The sequence below is a fragment of the Gymnogyps californianus genome, chromosome 3, assembly GCF_018139145.2.
Source record: "Gymnogyps californianus isolate 813 chromosome 3, ASM1813914v2, whole genome shotgun sequence".
NCBI lineage: Eukaryota > Metazoa > Chordata > Aves > Accipitriformes > Cathartidae > Gymnogyps > Gymnogyps californianus.
The window spans coordinates 53,351,429-53,369,145 of record NC_059473.1 but is presented as its reverse complement, the minus strand read 5'-3'; the positions used below and the strand labels follow the sequence as shown (position 1 = coordinate 53,369,145).

At 39.6% G+C, this 17,717-nt stretch overlaps 1 protein-coding gene across 2 annotated transcripts in view; it reads right to left on the bottom strand.

Annotated features, from left to right (window-relative positions):
• The window catches only part of UTRN (utrophin), a 394,556-nt gene that overhangs the window by 285,843 nt on the left and 90,996 nt on the right, over positions 1-17,717 (bottom strand). For both annotated transcript variants that reach the window (XM_050894491.1, XM_050894492.1), the window contains exons 13-21: positions 17,440-17,541; positions 14,311-14,418; positions 13,536-13,715; positions 12,058-12,227; positions 9,653-9,776; positions 7,817-7,904; positions 5,050-5,285; positions 4,611-4,791; positions 1,770-1,915 (exon numbers count right to left, since the gene is read on the bottom strand). In XM_050894491.1, coding sequence (XP_050750448.1) covers positions 1,770-1,915; positions 4,611-4,791; positions 5,050-5,285; positions 7,817-7,904; positions 9,653-9,776; positions 12,058-12,227; positions 13,536-13,715; positions 14,311-14,418; positions 17,440-17,541 — 1,335 coding nt within the window. The remainder of the gene's footprint in view (positions 1-1,769; positions 1,916-4,610; positions 4,792-5,049; positions 5,286-7,816; positions 7,905-9,652; positions 9,777-12,057; positions 12,228-13,535; positions 13,716-14,310; positions 14,419-17,439; positions 17,542-17,717) is intronic.

Below are 17,717 nucleotides of genomic sequence, written 5' to 3'. Positions count from 1 at the left end.
AATGAGACTAGGAAGAGGGATGTATGTTTCTGCAAGTAAGAGCTTTCTGTGCAGGGGGCCACAGACTGAGTCAATCCCTGGCTTCAGTCTATGCCTGAAGCACTTATCAGTGCCTGCTACGGTGCAGGAGGAGCTGGACAATCCCAGGTCCACAAGCAACTCATCATCTACAGTTTGTTCCTATGTACCATCACACTCTTTAAAGCTCCCACACTGGCATAGTATGTCCTTTCAGGTTAATTAGTCTCTGAAGAAAAGGGGGAGGAGGGATTCAGGCAAAAGTAGGAAAAAAGACAAGCCTCCAAAGACTAAATGCCATTGCAATTCAGCCAGCATATGGACCAGAAAATCTCTGCCAACTTTAAACAATACAGAAGCAACATTAAAAGAGAAAACCAAAGAACTCTGAAATTTTTTTTAATCTGCTGGTTCAAAAAAAACAAAGCACCTCTGTTTACTGGGCTTTTAAAAATACCTATTCGATCACACTCTGCTGAATAGAGAAGGATATGAAGACAGACAAGGCCTCTCCCCACCAAGCAACTGGAGTTCAAGAGATCCTCCAGAGTCACCTGCAGCCCTCTTATGCCACCACATAGGGAAAAATACATGTTTCTGAATTAAGCATGATTCCACAAAAGCAGTGGGGGACAGTGCAGGGGGCGGGGAAGTATTTGTCTATGGTTTTTTAAATAAAAAAAAAAAAGTCCTGGAGACGCATGAATTCTCCCCCCTCACTCCAGCCCTGCCCCAGCAACTGATATTTAACAAAGCAACTGTCATCCATAGATTTTCCCCTACTTTATAGGCTCATAATAGGAAACAAAATACCATTTCCACTGGACAGAATTTGTGCATCAACTACTTTTATGGCTTGCAAGGACTGTTTCCCTTTGAAAGGCAATCTGTAGGCCAGAGAAGTACAGTTACTTTCTCATAACAGCCGAGCAGGATGAAACGGGATGGATTTGTTAACCAGCTGAACCTCAGAGACAGTTTAAGCAGGCAGGCACTCCACGTCTGGGTAGGCTATACTCAGTGCTTGGAGGAGAGGATTACAAGCCTGCACACCATGGCCTCAGTGGGAGGGCAGAGGCAGGGTCAGGGAGCCTGCAGTGCTGCAGGGGAGGGACATGGCCTCCCCCGGCAGCCCAAGCAGGCTGGGCACAGGCACAGCTGCCAGGCAGCTGCGGTGCAGCTCAGGCAGGGAGAGCTGAAAGGCAGCTCCCAATGGAGGGAAGGGCAGGTCCTGGCTCCTGGCTTTCCTCACAACTGCACTCAGTGGCAAAGGAGCAGACCTTGGATCGGGTCACCAATCTGATCCAACCAAGCTCCTAGGAGGGGGATGCTCTCAGGGCCCTGACATCCATTTTGGGGCTCCTCAGCACAAGAGAGACATGGGCACACTGGAGAGAGCCTGGGGAGGTCTGAGGTGCTGCAGCACTTCAGATAAGATCCCTCAAAGCCTCCTCTTCCCCCAGCTGAGCAGTCCCAGCTCTCGGCCTCATCTCCTGGCACAGGCAGCAAGAGAAGCTGTGAAGTCTGCAGGCTTGGAAATACCCAGCCCTCACCTGGACACATCCCTCAGCAGCCTGTGGTGACCCAGCTTTCAGCAAGCAACCCCCAGAGGCCGCTTCCACACACCACTCCCCGACAGACTTCCCTCTAAGTAACATTTTAGTTACCCCGCTGAAAACAAGGCAGGAGAAAGGAGGATGACGGTAGCTGAATAAGCAACTTCCTTGCTTCAGTGCGAAGCTAAGTGTTACCTTTGCCTGCTGCAGGGCCTTCTCAACCTTACTGGGTTCACTCAGTCCACTGGCAATGGACTGCTGCTTGCACTCCAGCTCGCTCAGCGTGTCCTTCAGCTGCTGCAGGGAGTCCACATAGTCCTGGCTCGGCTGGCTTTCTGTCTCTGGTACCGTCAAAAAGAATAACGGAACAAAATACAAGGTAAGGAAATAGACACAAGACCCAAATTATAAGAGATGTGAACACAATCGAAGTTATCAGAATCATTTAGAAACAAGAAATCACGTGAGATATACTTGTACATTGAATCCTGCTGAGACCTTCCAAGAGCTAAAACACTCTTCTGCTGATGGCAATGTTTTTTTCTTTTAAAAAAACATTAAATATATAGAAATATGTATTATATAGAACATGAATATACAATGACAACCCCCCCCCCAAAAAAAATTTAAAAACCTCAATCCCATTTTTAGAATTTTCTTATACACCTAAGCACCTAAGTCTCTTGGGGTGGGCACGGTGGTGGAATCAATAGTACTTGGGCTTTTGCATGCCTAAATCCCCACAATTCAGTATTTTTCATTTTAAAAAGTTTTAGACATATCTACTTATTTATAGGCAAACACACACACAGATATCTACTATATACAGAATATAAAGTATAGCATATAAAATAGCCATATATTACATAAAAGTTAAATATACACACTACATATAGTAACTATAAGTTAATATTTTTATATAAACACACATACATAAAATATTTATTAGTGTAATAGTAGGGTTTGGGTTTTGGTTTTTTTTCATTTTTTATATATATATATATACACACACACACACATACACACACACAAAAATATATGAAAATAGCAGCTTTCTGCCTGTTGCCAGAACAGAGACACTATCTGGGAAGACTAAAAAGAGAATTAAAGTTTAGATGGAGTTTCTGCTTGCAATCTTTGACTGCATCTCAGATTTTGCTCGAGCCAGCCCTCCGTGGAATCCCAGGCAGGAGGCAGCACCTCACTCTGGCATTTCAGAATGAAAACATCAGATTTAGAAAACTGCAGTGAACAGGATTTCAGCTGTAAGACCCGTACTGTGGTATGCACATTCTCTGGCCTTGGATTCCTAAGCAATTTCGTTACTGTCACAAGTGAAAATTAACCTAAGCCTTGTTCTGACTCACCAGGTAGCTTTTCAACAGCTTACTGTCAGAACTGTCATACCATTTATAACTAAGGAATGAGTCAACATTTCTAGAGAGAATCAGAGTTATCTAGCTTCCTCTTCTCAAAAACCCAGGATCAATTTAAGGGAGGGGGAAGAATTCATTAAAAAGGAAATAGGTGCACTGTCACTAAACTACAGCAAATCCTGAAGGAGAAGAAAATCATTAAAATAGCCTCCAATTGACAAAAAAATTAAGTCACAATTCCCATAAAAAATGCCTGTAGAGATGGGACTGAGTAGCACTGTACGAGGGAATTTTCAGAGGCTCAAAGAAGAGCCATAAAAGGAGCTGTCAGTCAAAGCCTGTCAAGTTCACAAATGCTCAAGCGTCACCACCAGTTGTTTCTCCCAGTAATATGGCTCTGGAAGTTCTTTTACCTTACAGCAATTCAAACTATGCTGTAAATAAACAACTGAAACCCTGATCTGACATTTCGCTCTGTTCTTTAGCAATACACAATCCGCAGAGAAATTACCATTCAAAAAAATACACAAATTTAACATATTACGATATGTAAGGTGTTTTTACCAAGTAATAACTGGTTCAAATATACTGATAACGCCTCAGGTGATGTGTGGCATGAAAAAATGAGTATCTTTGTCATATCATGGAATAATTACCAAAATACACAATACCAATAAAATTATTCAGAAGTATATGAACTCAGAACAGTCATAAAATAATCATTCCTCACATTAAGAATGAAAGCATACCCTGTAATTCGAGCGTGGCAGACAGATAGGTTATTCATACAGTTTTCTGCATGGATATAATCGAAGCATGCAGGCCTGGTGCAGCACGTTATATAGATGGCCTAACAATTTAGTAATTGAGCCTATTTTTATTACATACACAATAAAGTGCTAGTGCTCTTCCATTTGGGGCCGTTACCAAAACGCTTCCTTGAACTCCTCAGAAACAAAATGAAACCTAAGGAAAAAATCTCCTTATAGGTCTGTGCTCTTTCTATTCAGCTGTAAAATATTAACAGAGCTACATATTTTGTGCACTACATTTAAAATCCTTTAGAAGCCAGCATGACTGGTTTGAATGCTCATAATGAAATTTTTAATGCAACAAAAACCCAAGTAGAAAGTGCCTGAAAAGCAAGCCAGATTCCAAATCACTTCAAAGATGAAATTTGCAAAAGGAATTATGTATGACTAATGTGCTCAAAGCTATGAAAAAGAATAAATTTCACATGCGCACTTCAATTTTACAAGGTTATCCTAATCTTCCATTTTTCATTTCTAGTATTATTATTTATTTCTGTAAGTACCAGAAACACACAGCTTTTCAAACTATGTGATCGACCTTAAATATGTTTTGCTAATTCCTTAAATGTAGTTTCAGGAATGTTGCATCCTTGCATAATCACTTTTAACACCATGGAACGATATATTTTGTAGTGTCCACAGAGGAGATCATACAAATATTCTTTCAGGTCAATAAAAAGATTTGTCAGCCTGACCCAAAGGCTCCCAGAATCAGTAGGAAAACTCTACCAGAATTCAGTGAGTTTTCAATCAGCTCAAAACAACAAAAACAAAACAAACAAAAAAATCAGAACACTAGTATCAGGACAGCTTATGTTAAAAAAAAAAAAATATATATGTGTATTTACCTTTCTTCAGCTGATGGTGACATTCCTCTAGTTTCTGATGAGTCAACTTGAAGTGATTGAGAAAACCATTCAAGCTCTCCTGAATGAAGTTTGGAGGCATGGGCTGAGAAGTGAGTGCCTTGCAGGTGGCTTTCAGGCGTTCCAACCGCGGACTCAGGCTTACAAGATGAGTTAACTCCCGCTGTGAAAAACAAAACCAAATCTCACACTTGCCTTGTTAACACAAAGATTTTAGTAAGCTACTGCAGCACAGCTCTTCCACATTACTAGGACAACAACGTTAAAGTACTCCTCTGACACAGGTACCAAAATCTTCCAGTCAAATCGGGTGCCCTGGATGCCTTAGAAATTTTGAGTTACCAACTAGGCTAAGCTCCTCTGCGGTATTCTGTGCTCCTAACAGCTTCCAATCAAAATTAACAAGTTTTGCCAGACTTACCTGACATAAGTCTTTCAGGACTGCTGAGGGCTGGGATGCTGAAGAAGCGTCGTTTTTAAGCCAGCTATCCTTCTCAATTACAATCTTCTCAAGCTCACTCATTTCCTTAAAATAAGTATTTATATCTTCCTGGTACTTTATCTTTCTGGCTACTTCTTCCAGATGTTGAACCACATCTTTCCACCCTGACAATATTTTCTCCATCACAGTTTTTATATCCACTGTAGAAAGTCCTTCTAAAAAGATTATATAAATTGTTACATTAACTGCAACACATTTTGATTAACAGGCATTTAACCTTTCCTCTCTTCAGATACAGGTACACATTTGCATTAATGTGCAAAATGCTTTGATTCCAAGTCCACTATTGATAAAACTGTACTTATTACTAACAGTGTTTCATCTTTTTATTTCCACATTAATAGTAAAATGAAGAGTGAGATATTCCACTTCCATTCTTTCCCTTTAACTTTGAATTTATAACAATGAGCTGACTCTTGACCATCATGACTCTCTTCATCATGATTTGTGTCTAAATGTTGATATGTAGATTTGAGTAAAATAAGCTTTATTTAAGCAAGCTTCTGGTGAATTTATTTTTTTAATGATTCTAGACTCCACAAAGAAAAAGGGAAGCAGCAAGTTGGAAGGCAGCAATAAATTAATTGAAAAGGTAGATAGAAATCCTGTTGGCCTGGGAGAGAGATGGAGCAATGGCTAACGTCGTCACATTGTATGCAGACATGATTAATAACTGGGTAGTATGAGTAGTTACAAAAGCAACATGACAAAACACAAGGTTATTTCCCACTCAGAGGGACTACATGAAGCACATGCTACACCATCTTTTTGACAAATCAAGGTATTACTTGAGGATGCACAGCAGAAGTAACAGATCTCCTACCCATTCCTTGTTCTTTTATTTCCTCAAGTGCCAGAAGTAACTGACAGTTTTGCTATGTGTGAAGAAACTTCAGTGCAATGTGCATTCAACTGTACTTTCTTGCCATTGCAAGTTTCTGATGCAGGTTCTCTTTCAAGGTACCACCTTCTTTATATAAGGCATATCTGGGTCATTTAAACTTAACAGTTCTGTCATTTAGATCAGAGTATAAGGAGGAGAGTCACATGGAGGGGGTTTTTGCTGCACCGCTTTAGCATAAGTGGAGCCCAGTGCTCCTGTCAAGGCAGCCACCCAGCTTCTACAAGGGCACTCGAAGGCTCTGCTCCATAGATCCTCCCTGTGCTTCACACACACTGGCCACACACTTGGCACATCTACAATACAGAAGCACAGCAGCTGCAACCAGCCACATAAGAAGAGCGTGCACACAATGATCGGTCACTGCCATTACAGCACGGCCTGTACATGCCCCAAGATAGAAATGGATGTATACACATGCATGCCAGTGCTGTGCATTATTCCACACAGGTGTAGCTGGGCCTGGTTTTGGAGAGAAGGGTTGTCATTGAACTGGACAAAACATACCAGCAGACCCTAACAAAGCCAGGGGCTGTAGACTGGTTATTTTCTATAGATCCCAACCTTTAAGATGGCAAACAATTAGGAAGCAATTTCTGTATCTTATTTTTTGCTGATACAAAGCAGTTTTTGAACTATGCATTTCTCATTATGATCAACAGATACTGGTTTCATAGCCATGACCCATCACAGCTGGAGTGGTTTATAGAAGAGAGGGAGGGAGAGAGGGAGGGAGGATTTCTGTCCAGCTTTGAAGACAAGAAACAGCTACAAATCTTTATAACCCAAACTCCAGGTCAAATCAGTGGCTTCCAGCCATCAGCTTCAGGGCAATGGCACCCACTGTAAAAAGCTTCAGCTGTAGTAGGCAAGAAGGGGAGGACTGGAGATGCTTAGCAGATTGGGGCATCCAGGCAAAGGGGCTGGCTGGAAAAAATGTGACAGGTGGGAAATCCAGTGGAAATCAGCATTTTCCAAAAGGGATGCTGGTCATTATGCAGGACAGTGATACCATCCTTTCACCTGTCTGAATGCTACCAGTCATAGCAACTTCACCAGAAGCCAAGTGCATAGCAGATCTAAAAGACTGTCTCAGGATGATATGAACAGCTCTTTTATGGAGAAAGTCACATTTCACTGATGGAGTTTTGTCATATTATGAAACAAGATTTTGGCAAGGCTTATTCAACTTTCACTGACGTTAATTACAAGTTTCCAGGGATAAGTGTTTTAATTGACAATCAATCATTTTCTCAAGCATGTAGGCTTCTCTTGCCTTTGAGCCATAAATTGTGACTGTATCATCAAAACATACTGACAGTTTTTACAAAAATAGAGAAAACTACGAATAAAGAGATATACACACATTTATCAAGCTTAAATTTGGTTTCAAAATTTCCACTTCAAGGCAGTTATATATTAAAATTTTATACTTAAAATCTCCACACAATTTAAAATTAAACCAACTCCTTCCCCCAAAAGCATGTTACTGCCATTTTAAGAAATTATTTCTATTTCAATAAAAATAACCCTTAAAAGGTTGCAAATGAACACACACACATTAAACAAAGAATATTAATATTGCTTTACTATAAGCTTTAATAAAAACAAAACACGTATCAATAATTAGTAACAGTAACAATGACCAATGTCTCTGAAGGAAAGAAAACTGAGGGAGAGGGAAGGAATATATTGCGATGCTTAACTGGAGATAGTATATTTCAGTATTATTTCCCAGCAACTCATCTGACAATCACAAAACAGAAAAACCTTCAAGTTGCTTACCCTTTCCCATTTGATCTAAAAGAATATGTCCACTTCGTTTCAGTTCATCTAATTTTTGGCTTTTTTCAAGCCTTTCTTTTTCAATCACCTACAAAGCGAACCCCAAAAGAATACAGTTTCAGAGAGAGTAACTTTTCTTGACTTCCCCCCTGCCGCCAGTAACATGCATTTTCCCACTACTACCCAAAACACATTCCAGTTTTCTTGGATACAGCACCTTCTAAGATGCATGTTAGTTCTGCTTGTTCAGAAAACAAATGCAAAAGGAGTTAGCTCTCACAAGTACCAGGCAAACAAGAGACTAGCACAACACCACCACGAATAAAATATTCTTAAAAGGGTTGATAATCCTGCTATGTGAAATCTGATATTGGGACACCAGCTAAAACAAGTCACTTGTGATCAAAAATTGTAGTTACTTAATGTGAACCAGTGGAGAAAAGACCTTTTTTAAATAGTCCCTTAGCCCCTACAGTCTCTACTGAGATTTCCAGTAGAAGGGAACAACCTGTTCCCTAGAAGTCCAAACAGCAAGAACTATAGCACATTAGTAATCCGCTCATAAGCTCTAGTGCTTCACTCTCCTTCATAAAGAAATGGTGAGGGAAATCCTATGTGACCAAGACTTTTAGAGGAACAAGTTCCTCCCTCAAGTCATACATATTGGTGAATGTTCCTGTGTGAGCCAACAGGTAGAATACATCCACAGAGGAAAGATGAGTTCCTTGGCCACAAGGCCACAACTTCAGTATCCTCTGTGATTACAACAAAGTATCTCCAAATTAAAATCTTTTCAAAACTAATGTCCAAGGTCAGTACTCTGGTTTAGACTTGCTACAGTAAATTCAGAAGAAGCATGCATTTATTTGCACAGTTGTGAAGAACAAACACTGTCCTACCGACTTAGAGCCCAATCATTTAAAAACAGTGCTGTTCATGGGAACCTGGTGTTCGTCTTGGAGCCTGTTTTATAAAGGGCTACAAACATTCATAAAGATCTATAAATAAGCTATTGGGAGGGTTGTTTTGGTTTTTATTTCCAACAGTACTGCCATTCCAAACATTCCTACTGGCACCATTTTGTACTACAGCACTGAGAAGGAGTCTCCTTACAGATATCTTTAAATATTGTCTTTGATTTCAAAAGCAGGTTCAGGTCCTGCTAAAGCTCCAGTAAGCCTTCATTAACAAAGCATGCTCAAGGACCAAAAAAGACAAGAATACATTCCTGAAAGAGAAAGAACAGAAGATAAAATGGCTATTTCGTGGCTCCCACAGGATCCTATAAAATTATGTATTCTGTCTTGCAGGTCAGTAATACCATACATGAGTTGTAACTATCAGGTTTTCTCCAAAATTAATAGAGCAAACAACGTGTCCAACCATTATAACAATGGACCACTTTGGACCCTGGGTGGTACAGTGTGTACAGAGTGTCACAGCATGATTCACGGGGACTCTGAGCAGCCCACTGGCCCATCTCTGCGAAAATTATAAAAGTGGTGTCAATCAAGTCCATCTCCAACTGTGAAACACGAAGCCAAAATATGCTGCTTAGTAGAAAAGATACTAATCCTGAAGACAGACATTTATCAGAACTCCAAAGGACACATCAGTAATATATGGTTTTAAAATTTCCTGTGGATTGTGCAACTCAACACTAGCAAAAATTTGTGTCCAGCTGGTCAGAGATTTCCATGTATGTCCAGTTCTGAAACTATTTAACTGAAGGACTTAATCCCCATGAAGCATGTGGATCAGCCCACACCTCCAGCTGGCAGCCAGCTTAGAGACAAAATATACTATTCACTGGAACACTCTGTCTCCCCGTTTTACCTTCAACTTTTCTTTCATGTTTGAAGTCTCTCTCATCTTCTTGTACTCTCTGATGTCTGTGGCCTGAATGGCAGATTTTGACTTTGAAATCCAGTTCAAGAGCTCAGCACTTTCAGCATCAAACCTGGTTTAAAAGGTTAGACAATTTTTTTTGTCATTTTTCCCTATTCAGTCACTGTCTTAAAAATCAGAAGTCTTAAAGTTCAGCACATTACTCAATCCCAAAACAGCAAGGCTACACACAAGATTCATGTTTCTCATATTACTACTCACAAGTGGTAGGACAGAGACAGACTTTCAAAAACCTTCCATAGTAAAAATTATGTCCATGGTATTAGCCTTTGGGAGCAAACTGAGAATGCATGGTGCAATTTTTTTTTTTAATACGTATCTTCATGCAAACTATTACTGTTTCTTTTAATGTATCACAAAAGATATCTCTCAACGCGGAGTATTTTGAAAGTAATAAACAACCTCAAGAACAAGACAAATAAGAATTACAGTTCTAGATTTCATAAAAGTCTGCAAAACTAGTCTGAAGAAAAAACTAGCAGCTTAAGCACTCATGACAGTGACAGTGGACAAACCTTTTTGAACGCTTAGCTGACTAAAGATTAGTTTACAGATTAATATTTTTGGCTACAGTGTACATGTCTATACTAACATAACTTTCATATGCCTAAAACCTCTAAGCTACAACACACCACCACCAAAAAAACAAAAATAAACAAACAAAAACCCAACTCCCAAATTAACCAATACTGTACAGAACTTGAGAGAAGGACAGATATACTGTACAGACCACAAGTCAGGCCGTATTACAATCATACTACTTAACACAGTGTAAATCCTAATGTGGAGTAACAGTCTACCAACAAATGCAGAAGTCACTGTTAGTCACTCAAAGTTTTCATGGGAAAACCTGCAAAATTCTAGTTACTGGTCATTTGTTGGTTTCAACATAAGTAACTGGGATCAGGCAAAAGCATCAGAAAGTTTAACCTATTTTAAGTGATCCTGTCCTTAATACAGTTTGAAGTCTAGGGGAAAAAAGCAAACAGATCAAATCACTTTTGCTTTCAAAGTCTAAAATAGTTTCTACGACTCGTGAGACACACAGAGAGAAGGGACAGATGGGTTGCTGACTGCTTTACTGCCTTGGGACACCCACATGCACATACCACCCCCCACCAGGGCTCGGAGGGTCTGACCAGGGTCCTCAAGAGGGTTTGGGCAGGTTCCTCACCCTTTCAAGCCTCCATTCCTCCTCCAGAAAAACGAAGAGAACAACTCTTCTTCACTGTGCAAACACACATCACCTAGCACAGCGACTCCCTGCTCTTGACGCAGCCCTCTATCCTCTCCCTAAATGACCTGCCAAAGGTTCAAACTAGTGACACCTCAAAGAAATGCTCATTTTCTCAGGCAAGCACAAAAAGCAAAATGATGAGTATACAGCATTTACTTTCTTAATTTATCTTGAAACAATTCCTTTAGTTTTAGGTATGCTACTTAATAAAGGCAATGCAACACATGTCGTTAAATATTGTTTAGCCTGGAGAAGAGAAGGCTCTGGGGAGACCTCATGGCAGCTTTCTAGTATTTAAAGGGGGCCTATAGGAAAGATGGGGAGTGACTCTTTATCAGGAAGTGTAGTGACAGGATGAGAGGTAATGGTTTTAAACTGAAACAGGGTAGATTTAGACTAGGTATTAGGAAGAAATTCTTTACTGTGAGGGTGGTGAGGCACTGGAACAGGTTGCCCAGAGAAGTTGTGGATGCCCTCTCCCTGGAAGTCTTCAAGGCCAGGTTGGATGGGGCTTTGAGCATCTTTAAGGTCCCTTCCAACCCAAACCATTCTATGATTCTACACATGCAAATCAGTCAGCCACTCCAGATATACTGTGAAAGGAGACATCACTGTAATATTGTTCTTATTACTAAATACCAGGGAGATGGAATAGGTTTCTGAGCCTTTTTTTGTGCAGTTTCTCCATTTTCTCCCATGTATTTTATGGAGATTAGAAATAAATAATAAATAAATCAAAATACTTGGCACTTTCACAACACTTTTTAACCAAAGATGAGAAGATGTTTTTCCAAAAGAAAGTAAATATAATTAATTCTGTCTTTCAAAGGAGCTGAGGTACAAAGGACTGAAGACATGCTTTTTTGAAAAACAAAACACTCCTGTTTCCCTTTGAAATTAACGGAAGTTGCAGGCTTTCTGTTGCTCTGAAAGCAAGGCTGTACGTAACATTCCCTTCCCTTTCCCCGAACCCAACCTCACAACCTCAACTTAAGTATTCCTCGCTTGCATAAAAGAAGGATCAAAAGCCAAGACCAAGAGACATGAGTCTACGTAGTATCTAGTGAGCAAGGGAAAATGGCAGTGACATACTTACTTTTTCTTTGCTTCACTGTCCCCTGGGATTTGCCTTTTCTTTGGGGGTGGCGGTGGGGGCAACTCCTGTCTGGATTGTTTAACCGCTACCTGTTCCTTCAATGGCGTTGTTTCTGCAGCAGTCTTCTGTGAAACCTGTGACATCCCTACACTTCCTACAGCTTGAGTTACCTATACAGAATAATTTAGCAAAAGGGTTAAATGCCAGTTTTAACACTAAATTGCTTTTGCTTAGTTCCTTTTATTCATCAATCATAAAAGCCCATTCATTCACTCCTACAAATGACCACACCTAGCTGTCATGAAGCACCTTTATCATAGATGCATTCCAGAGAAAAACTTCATTATTCTCATTTTACAGATGGGAAGCAAGCACCAAAATTCTCAGTTCAACTAGAACCTCATGCCAGTCCAAAATCAACAAAATAAGCATTATATCTATTTTCTTTCCTAATTGCTTGGTTCACAGAAAGAACCAAGGTCCTCTGGGTTTAACAACACACAATTCTATATTTTATACTCATACCCCATGAAACCAAGCCTAGATCTCAGAAAGAGCTGATACACAGTGGATTTGACGTAAAAACTCACTCAAGTCAATAGAAACCTTCCACACTCTTTAACGGGTTATAAAGTCAGTCCCATGGGAATCAACCTGTAAGTTCTAAGTATGTGCTTGATATTTAGGGGGAGTGAAAGGATGAAGACAGGATTTGGCATTCTCCAGTGCTTTGACTCAAACGCAAGAACAAATTAAAGCCACATGGCTGAAATGGACCCCTACTCAGACTGCACAACTCATTCACTATACACTAAACGGATAGTGAATCAGTGCCACAGCCTTCACCATAACAACATTTTAATATCACAAAAAAGGGACGTATGAGTCATAAAACTGTCAAACAAAATTCTCACAGAAGCCAATGGGAGTTCTGTCTAAATAAAAACATTACCAAGCACTCAAAATACTAAAATAAACATTTAACAATCCAGCTTGGCTATCATCGTTACATATCAAAGAAACAACTACTCTATTTTCAACAGATGAGAAATCATACTCACAGAGCATGCATGCTTGTATGACTCCCATTTATTTATCTATTCTGGGTTTTGTGTTTTGTCTTTGTTTTCTTTTAGTATCAGATTTAATCCAGTCCCAGCACTCTTATAATGTTTAAAGGCATTTGCATTGATTGATAATACATAGCAAGCCTGCTTTACTCATCAGAAAAATGAAGCTTAATCTGTGTGAGAAAGGAGTAATAGTACTGGTCAGGTTAACAACTTGGGGTTTTGAAGACCAAAACACACAGACAGCTTTGTCAGCAGATAAAGTCAGCCCCACGTGACTGAGCTCTCGCCTACCTCTCTAGCCTGATGCCAAGAACTCACCTGGGCAGTTTTGCTGACAGTATCAATGAGGTTTGCATGTATACAGACATCTAAACAGCTAAAAAGTAATAAAGCCTTGTTAAGTACCTGGTTTGAGTAATCCTCTAGCTTCTGAACCAAACTGTCCCACCTCTGAGTTAGTTCTTCTTGATCTTGATCGATTTTACTGGATGCTCTGCCATTCCCAAGGATTTGGGCCACATCCTGACCTAGCTCATTCAGTTGGTCTAGTGTTTGCCGTTTCATACCCATGTCCTCTTTCAAAATCTGAAGTTAAAAGAAAACATTAAAAGACGACATCAAGTATTCTGCCACCCCTTAGCTTTTAATTCTGGGGGGGGGGGGGGGGGGGGGGGGGGGGGGCAATGTACTACCTGAGCCAGATGCATCATAGGTTTCAAAACAGTTCTCTTGTGTAACAAAGCACTAACAGACATTCTTAAAAAGAGTACATCCCTGAAACAGCTCCTAGAGCAATCAGCAGTATCTCGTAACAGTTACAAATTATTAGTTCAGGTACAAGCTGCACCAGTGTATTAAAAAACCCAAAAAACAAAACCAAAACCACAAACCACAAGCCCACATTTTGGAAAACACAGCTGACTGGTGGCCTGCAATAAACTCCAAACCCTGTCAAAAACCCAGGATAGCTGTTCCAAAGTTTGGCACACCAACCTGGAATGGCCATGGAATAAGCTGTACACGTTTTTTAAATTCAAGTGAAAGAATCTGGCAAGGAGAGACTATTGGCCTGGCTTCCAAAGTATCATGCATTCACAGCTCCTACTGGGGTCAAACTGGTAATTTGCCATTCATTTAGTCTATGAGATTTGACAGGATAGAGCAAGATAGCAATACTCACTGCTAGTTTTCGAACATTCACACTCAGGTCTGTTTGATCTTTAAAGTTGCTTGTCTGGACCTTACTCAAAGCCTCTTCTTTCTCAGTTAACCAAGCTTTCAATAAGCACTGCAGATCATAAGAAAAATAGCACAAGAAAATACCAAATTTGTCAAACAGCTATTGACAATCCTTAAGATCTTTGCATTCAAAGCACAGTCCTGCAGTCTTCATATACAGGAATTTCAGTTGGCATTAACAAAAATAGTACATAAAAGGGGACAAAAAAATATCAGATCAGAGAACTAAGTAATACTTTCCAGCAATTTCAACAAAGCCATTTCTCAATATTTCAGAGCACACCCCCCCCAAAGTTATTTATAGTGACAAGATACCCACCATAAAGCTAACATAGGACTTTATATTAGAATTAAATATATCAAAATGGTATGTACACTTTCTTTCGTTCTTCACCTTTCTTCGTCTGTGATTCAAAACCAGCCATTACAAACATTTTCTCACAGAAGCTACACCACTGATAATTCAGAGCTCTTTTAGTCCAGGCAGTCAGTCAAAGACTTACATATTAATTAGTCACCTCCCTGTTTACTGTACCTATTTCCAATTGCAAAATAACTTCAGCGAATACTATCTCATCAACTACTGAAAGCTGGAGTGGTCTGGTCTGGATAGCACCAACTCAGGGGTCTTTAACTTTTTCCACTTTTTTCTAGGAAACCTGTCCTGGGTCTCACTTCTCTTCAGTCACACAGCATTCCTATGGAAACTCCAGCAATAATTGGCATCAAGTATCAGGAAGGATTTCACACATTTTGTATTACGTTGCAACACATTGCTGCTGCTGCACAGCCATCTCCATAGACTAAAATACCCAGCTCTCTATCAAGCTCAGTTGCGTGGCCACTGGCACACTGCTACTCCTCTGTGTTTAAAAAAAATAAAATGATACAGCAAGGCAAACCTTTTTGTTCTTTGAACAACACACTTTACAACAGCCACTAGGCTCCTCAGTCTAGCTATATATTTTTGGCATTGTCCCAGAACTGACTACAGCAACTTTTGGGCCAAAGGGTTAAGGCAGTTTACATTGCCAATGTAAACCAATATGCAAAATGTACAGACAGCAAACATGATGGTGGTGGAAATGCCATAAGGCTGTGAGAAACAAAATTATAACACCACATACTCTCTGGAAAAATCACACTGGCATCCCAGCCAACATATTTTATGCATAAGAGGAGCTTAAAAACCCTTCAATGTATTCAATTAATTTCTGCTAAATCAGCAGTCAAAGATAACTCTCCCTAGAAAACTGAAACATAATCATCACAGTGCTAAGAAATATCTGGCACTGATTGAGGAATTTGTTTCCTGAGTGGTAAGAATTGTGTTGACTTGGCAATGTGGTTTCCAAAAATTTTCTAGGCAGCCACAAAAGGCTGATGCATCACTGTTGCTCATCTCTTCATCTGGTTGGGCGAAATGGAAAATGATAGCACCTAAATGTTTTAGTTACTTTTGAGTTAACAAAGTGTCTGTATTAGAGTTTTTAATTAGTTTCAAATTGTAATTTTTGTAGGTCACTTGATAGTTCTTGAGGACAGACAACTAATTCAAACCAGTTAGTAATAAACGCATTGTTCAGAGTTGAACAATGAATGCAAACATAGGCTCATCTAAGCCACGTCAAATAAACTTCTATTTCCTCATTACTTGCTATCTGACATTCTACATTAAATAAACATCAATTTTTTTTTCCACTTTTACAGAGCAACATAATTACATACAAAACAAAAAAAGCTGAACGCAAAGCAACTCCAACAGAAGATGACAGTATTGTAATAGTCAAGGAGTGGTCACTTTTCCCCAGACAAATAAGGGTGGAAGAGGACAGAAACATGTCCATATAGGGTCATCAAAACTGAGAGCACTTGAAGTCCGTACCTTGACATACAGAGCGAAGATTTTTGAGGAATCCTTATTTCTCAACTCAGAGACTTATCTTGCCCAAGGGCTGCCAGAAAATGTTATCACACAATTTTCTGTATGTACGTATGCATATGCCAACGCAGTATTTTAAAGAAATATATATAAAAAGACACTTGGCATTGGATAAACCAGAATCTGAACCTTGGGTCCATATTAACAACAAGGTCACATGAGCTGCAAATTCAGCTTATCAATATACTGCAAATAGATATGGGAGGGGTCAGGGAGAAACACAAATGCAACCCCAAAAAATGCAGACAAAACATCCCTGTCAAAGAAAACAGGCTGTAACTGATAGCAACAGCTATATCAGCACTGTTCTACTTCTTTCAAATGTCTAAACAATCTGTGTGTACTGCAGAGTTTAAACAATAGCTTACAGTGATAAATAGCATCATTTAAGAAAACAAAACAATTCAAGTAAAACCTTCAAAGGAAAAGCCATCAAATATTTTAAGCTGAGACACAAAACAAGCACTAGCACTAGGCATGCAAACCTAACACATGTAGTTGTGTTACCATATTTTATGTCATCAGTTAATTTGCACTTGAGCAGTGTATTTAATACATACATAAAATACGTGATATCAAAGCAAGAAAAAACACCTCACAATGCCATCTTCTTCACAATTCAACTCTTTGCCTAAGCTCAGCAAAATGAGATGACCTGCATGCTTCGCTACATTGACCAAATGTTTTATGTTACTGATTCTGAAAACAGTATCTATTGATTAGCTGATTGCACAATTGTGTACATGTATCCATGTTGGAAGCACATATACCTTAATTAGGAAAATTTCTGTAATTACCAAGCCACCAAATACTTAGTGATTCGTTGTCATTTTGCTATCATGAATATTCCCACCTCTTGGCCATTTTGCAAGCTACCTTTGAAATTATTTTATAAGGAGTTATAAACTTTCTTACTTAAACTTCACAAAATACTTCTCTTGCACTGCACACCTACTCCACTCCTCAAGAAACACTGGGAACCCAAACAATAACACAAAATCTGGTTTTTTCAAGGCTTTTTTCTGAGAGCTGTTAAACCCTACTAAGGGGTTTGGGGTTTTTTTGTCTGGTTGTTTTTCCCGCTCCACAAATCAACCAGTCACTCTGGGTAACTGAAGAACTACGAACCTGCTCTTCCAGCAGCTCCTGCCATAAAAGCTGAATTTCTTGCAGCTTGACCCGTCGTTCCTCAGTCCAACGACAAACTGCTGTCCACCGCTCGCCAAGCCTCTACAGAAGCAGGAAACAGTCATGAACATTCACGAGCCTCACAGGGAAACTCAAAAATCAGACATTTAAAAGCATAATTTCTACTTCACAGTAACCTCTTTCTATGTTATAGCTACTTCCTTGCCAGTAATCGCCATTGTTGTATTGCACAAAGCTGGAGGTTAAAACTTTGAAGA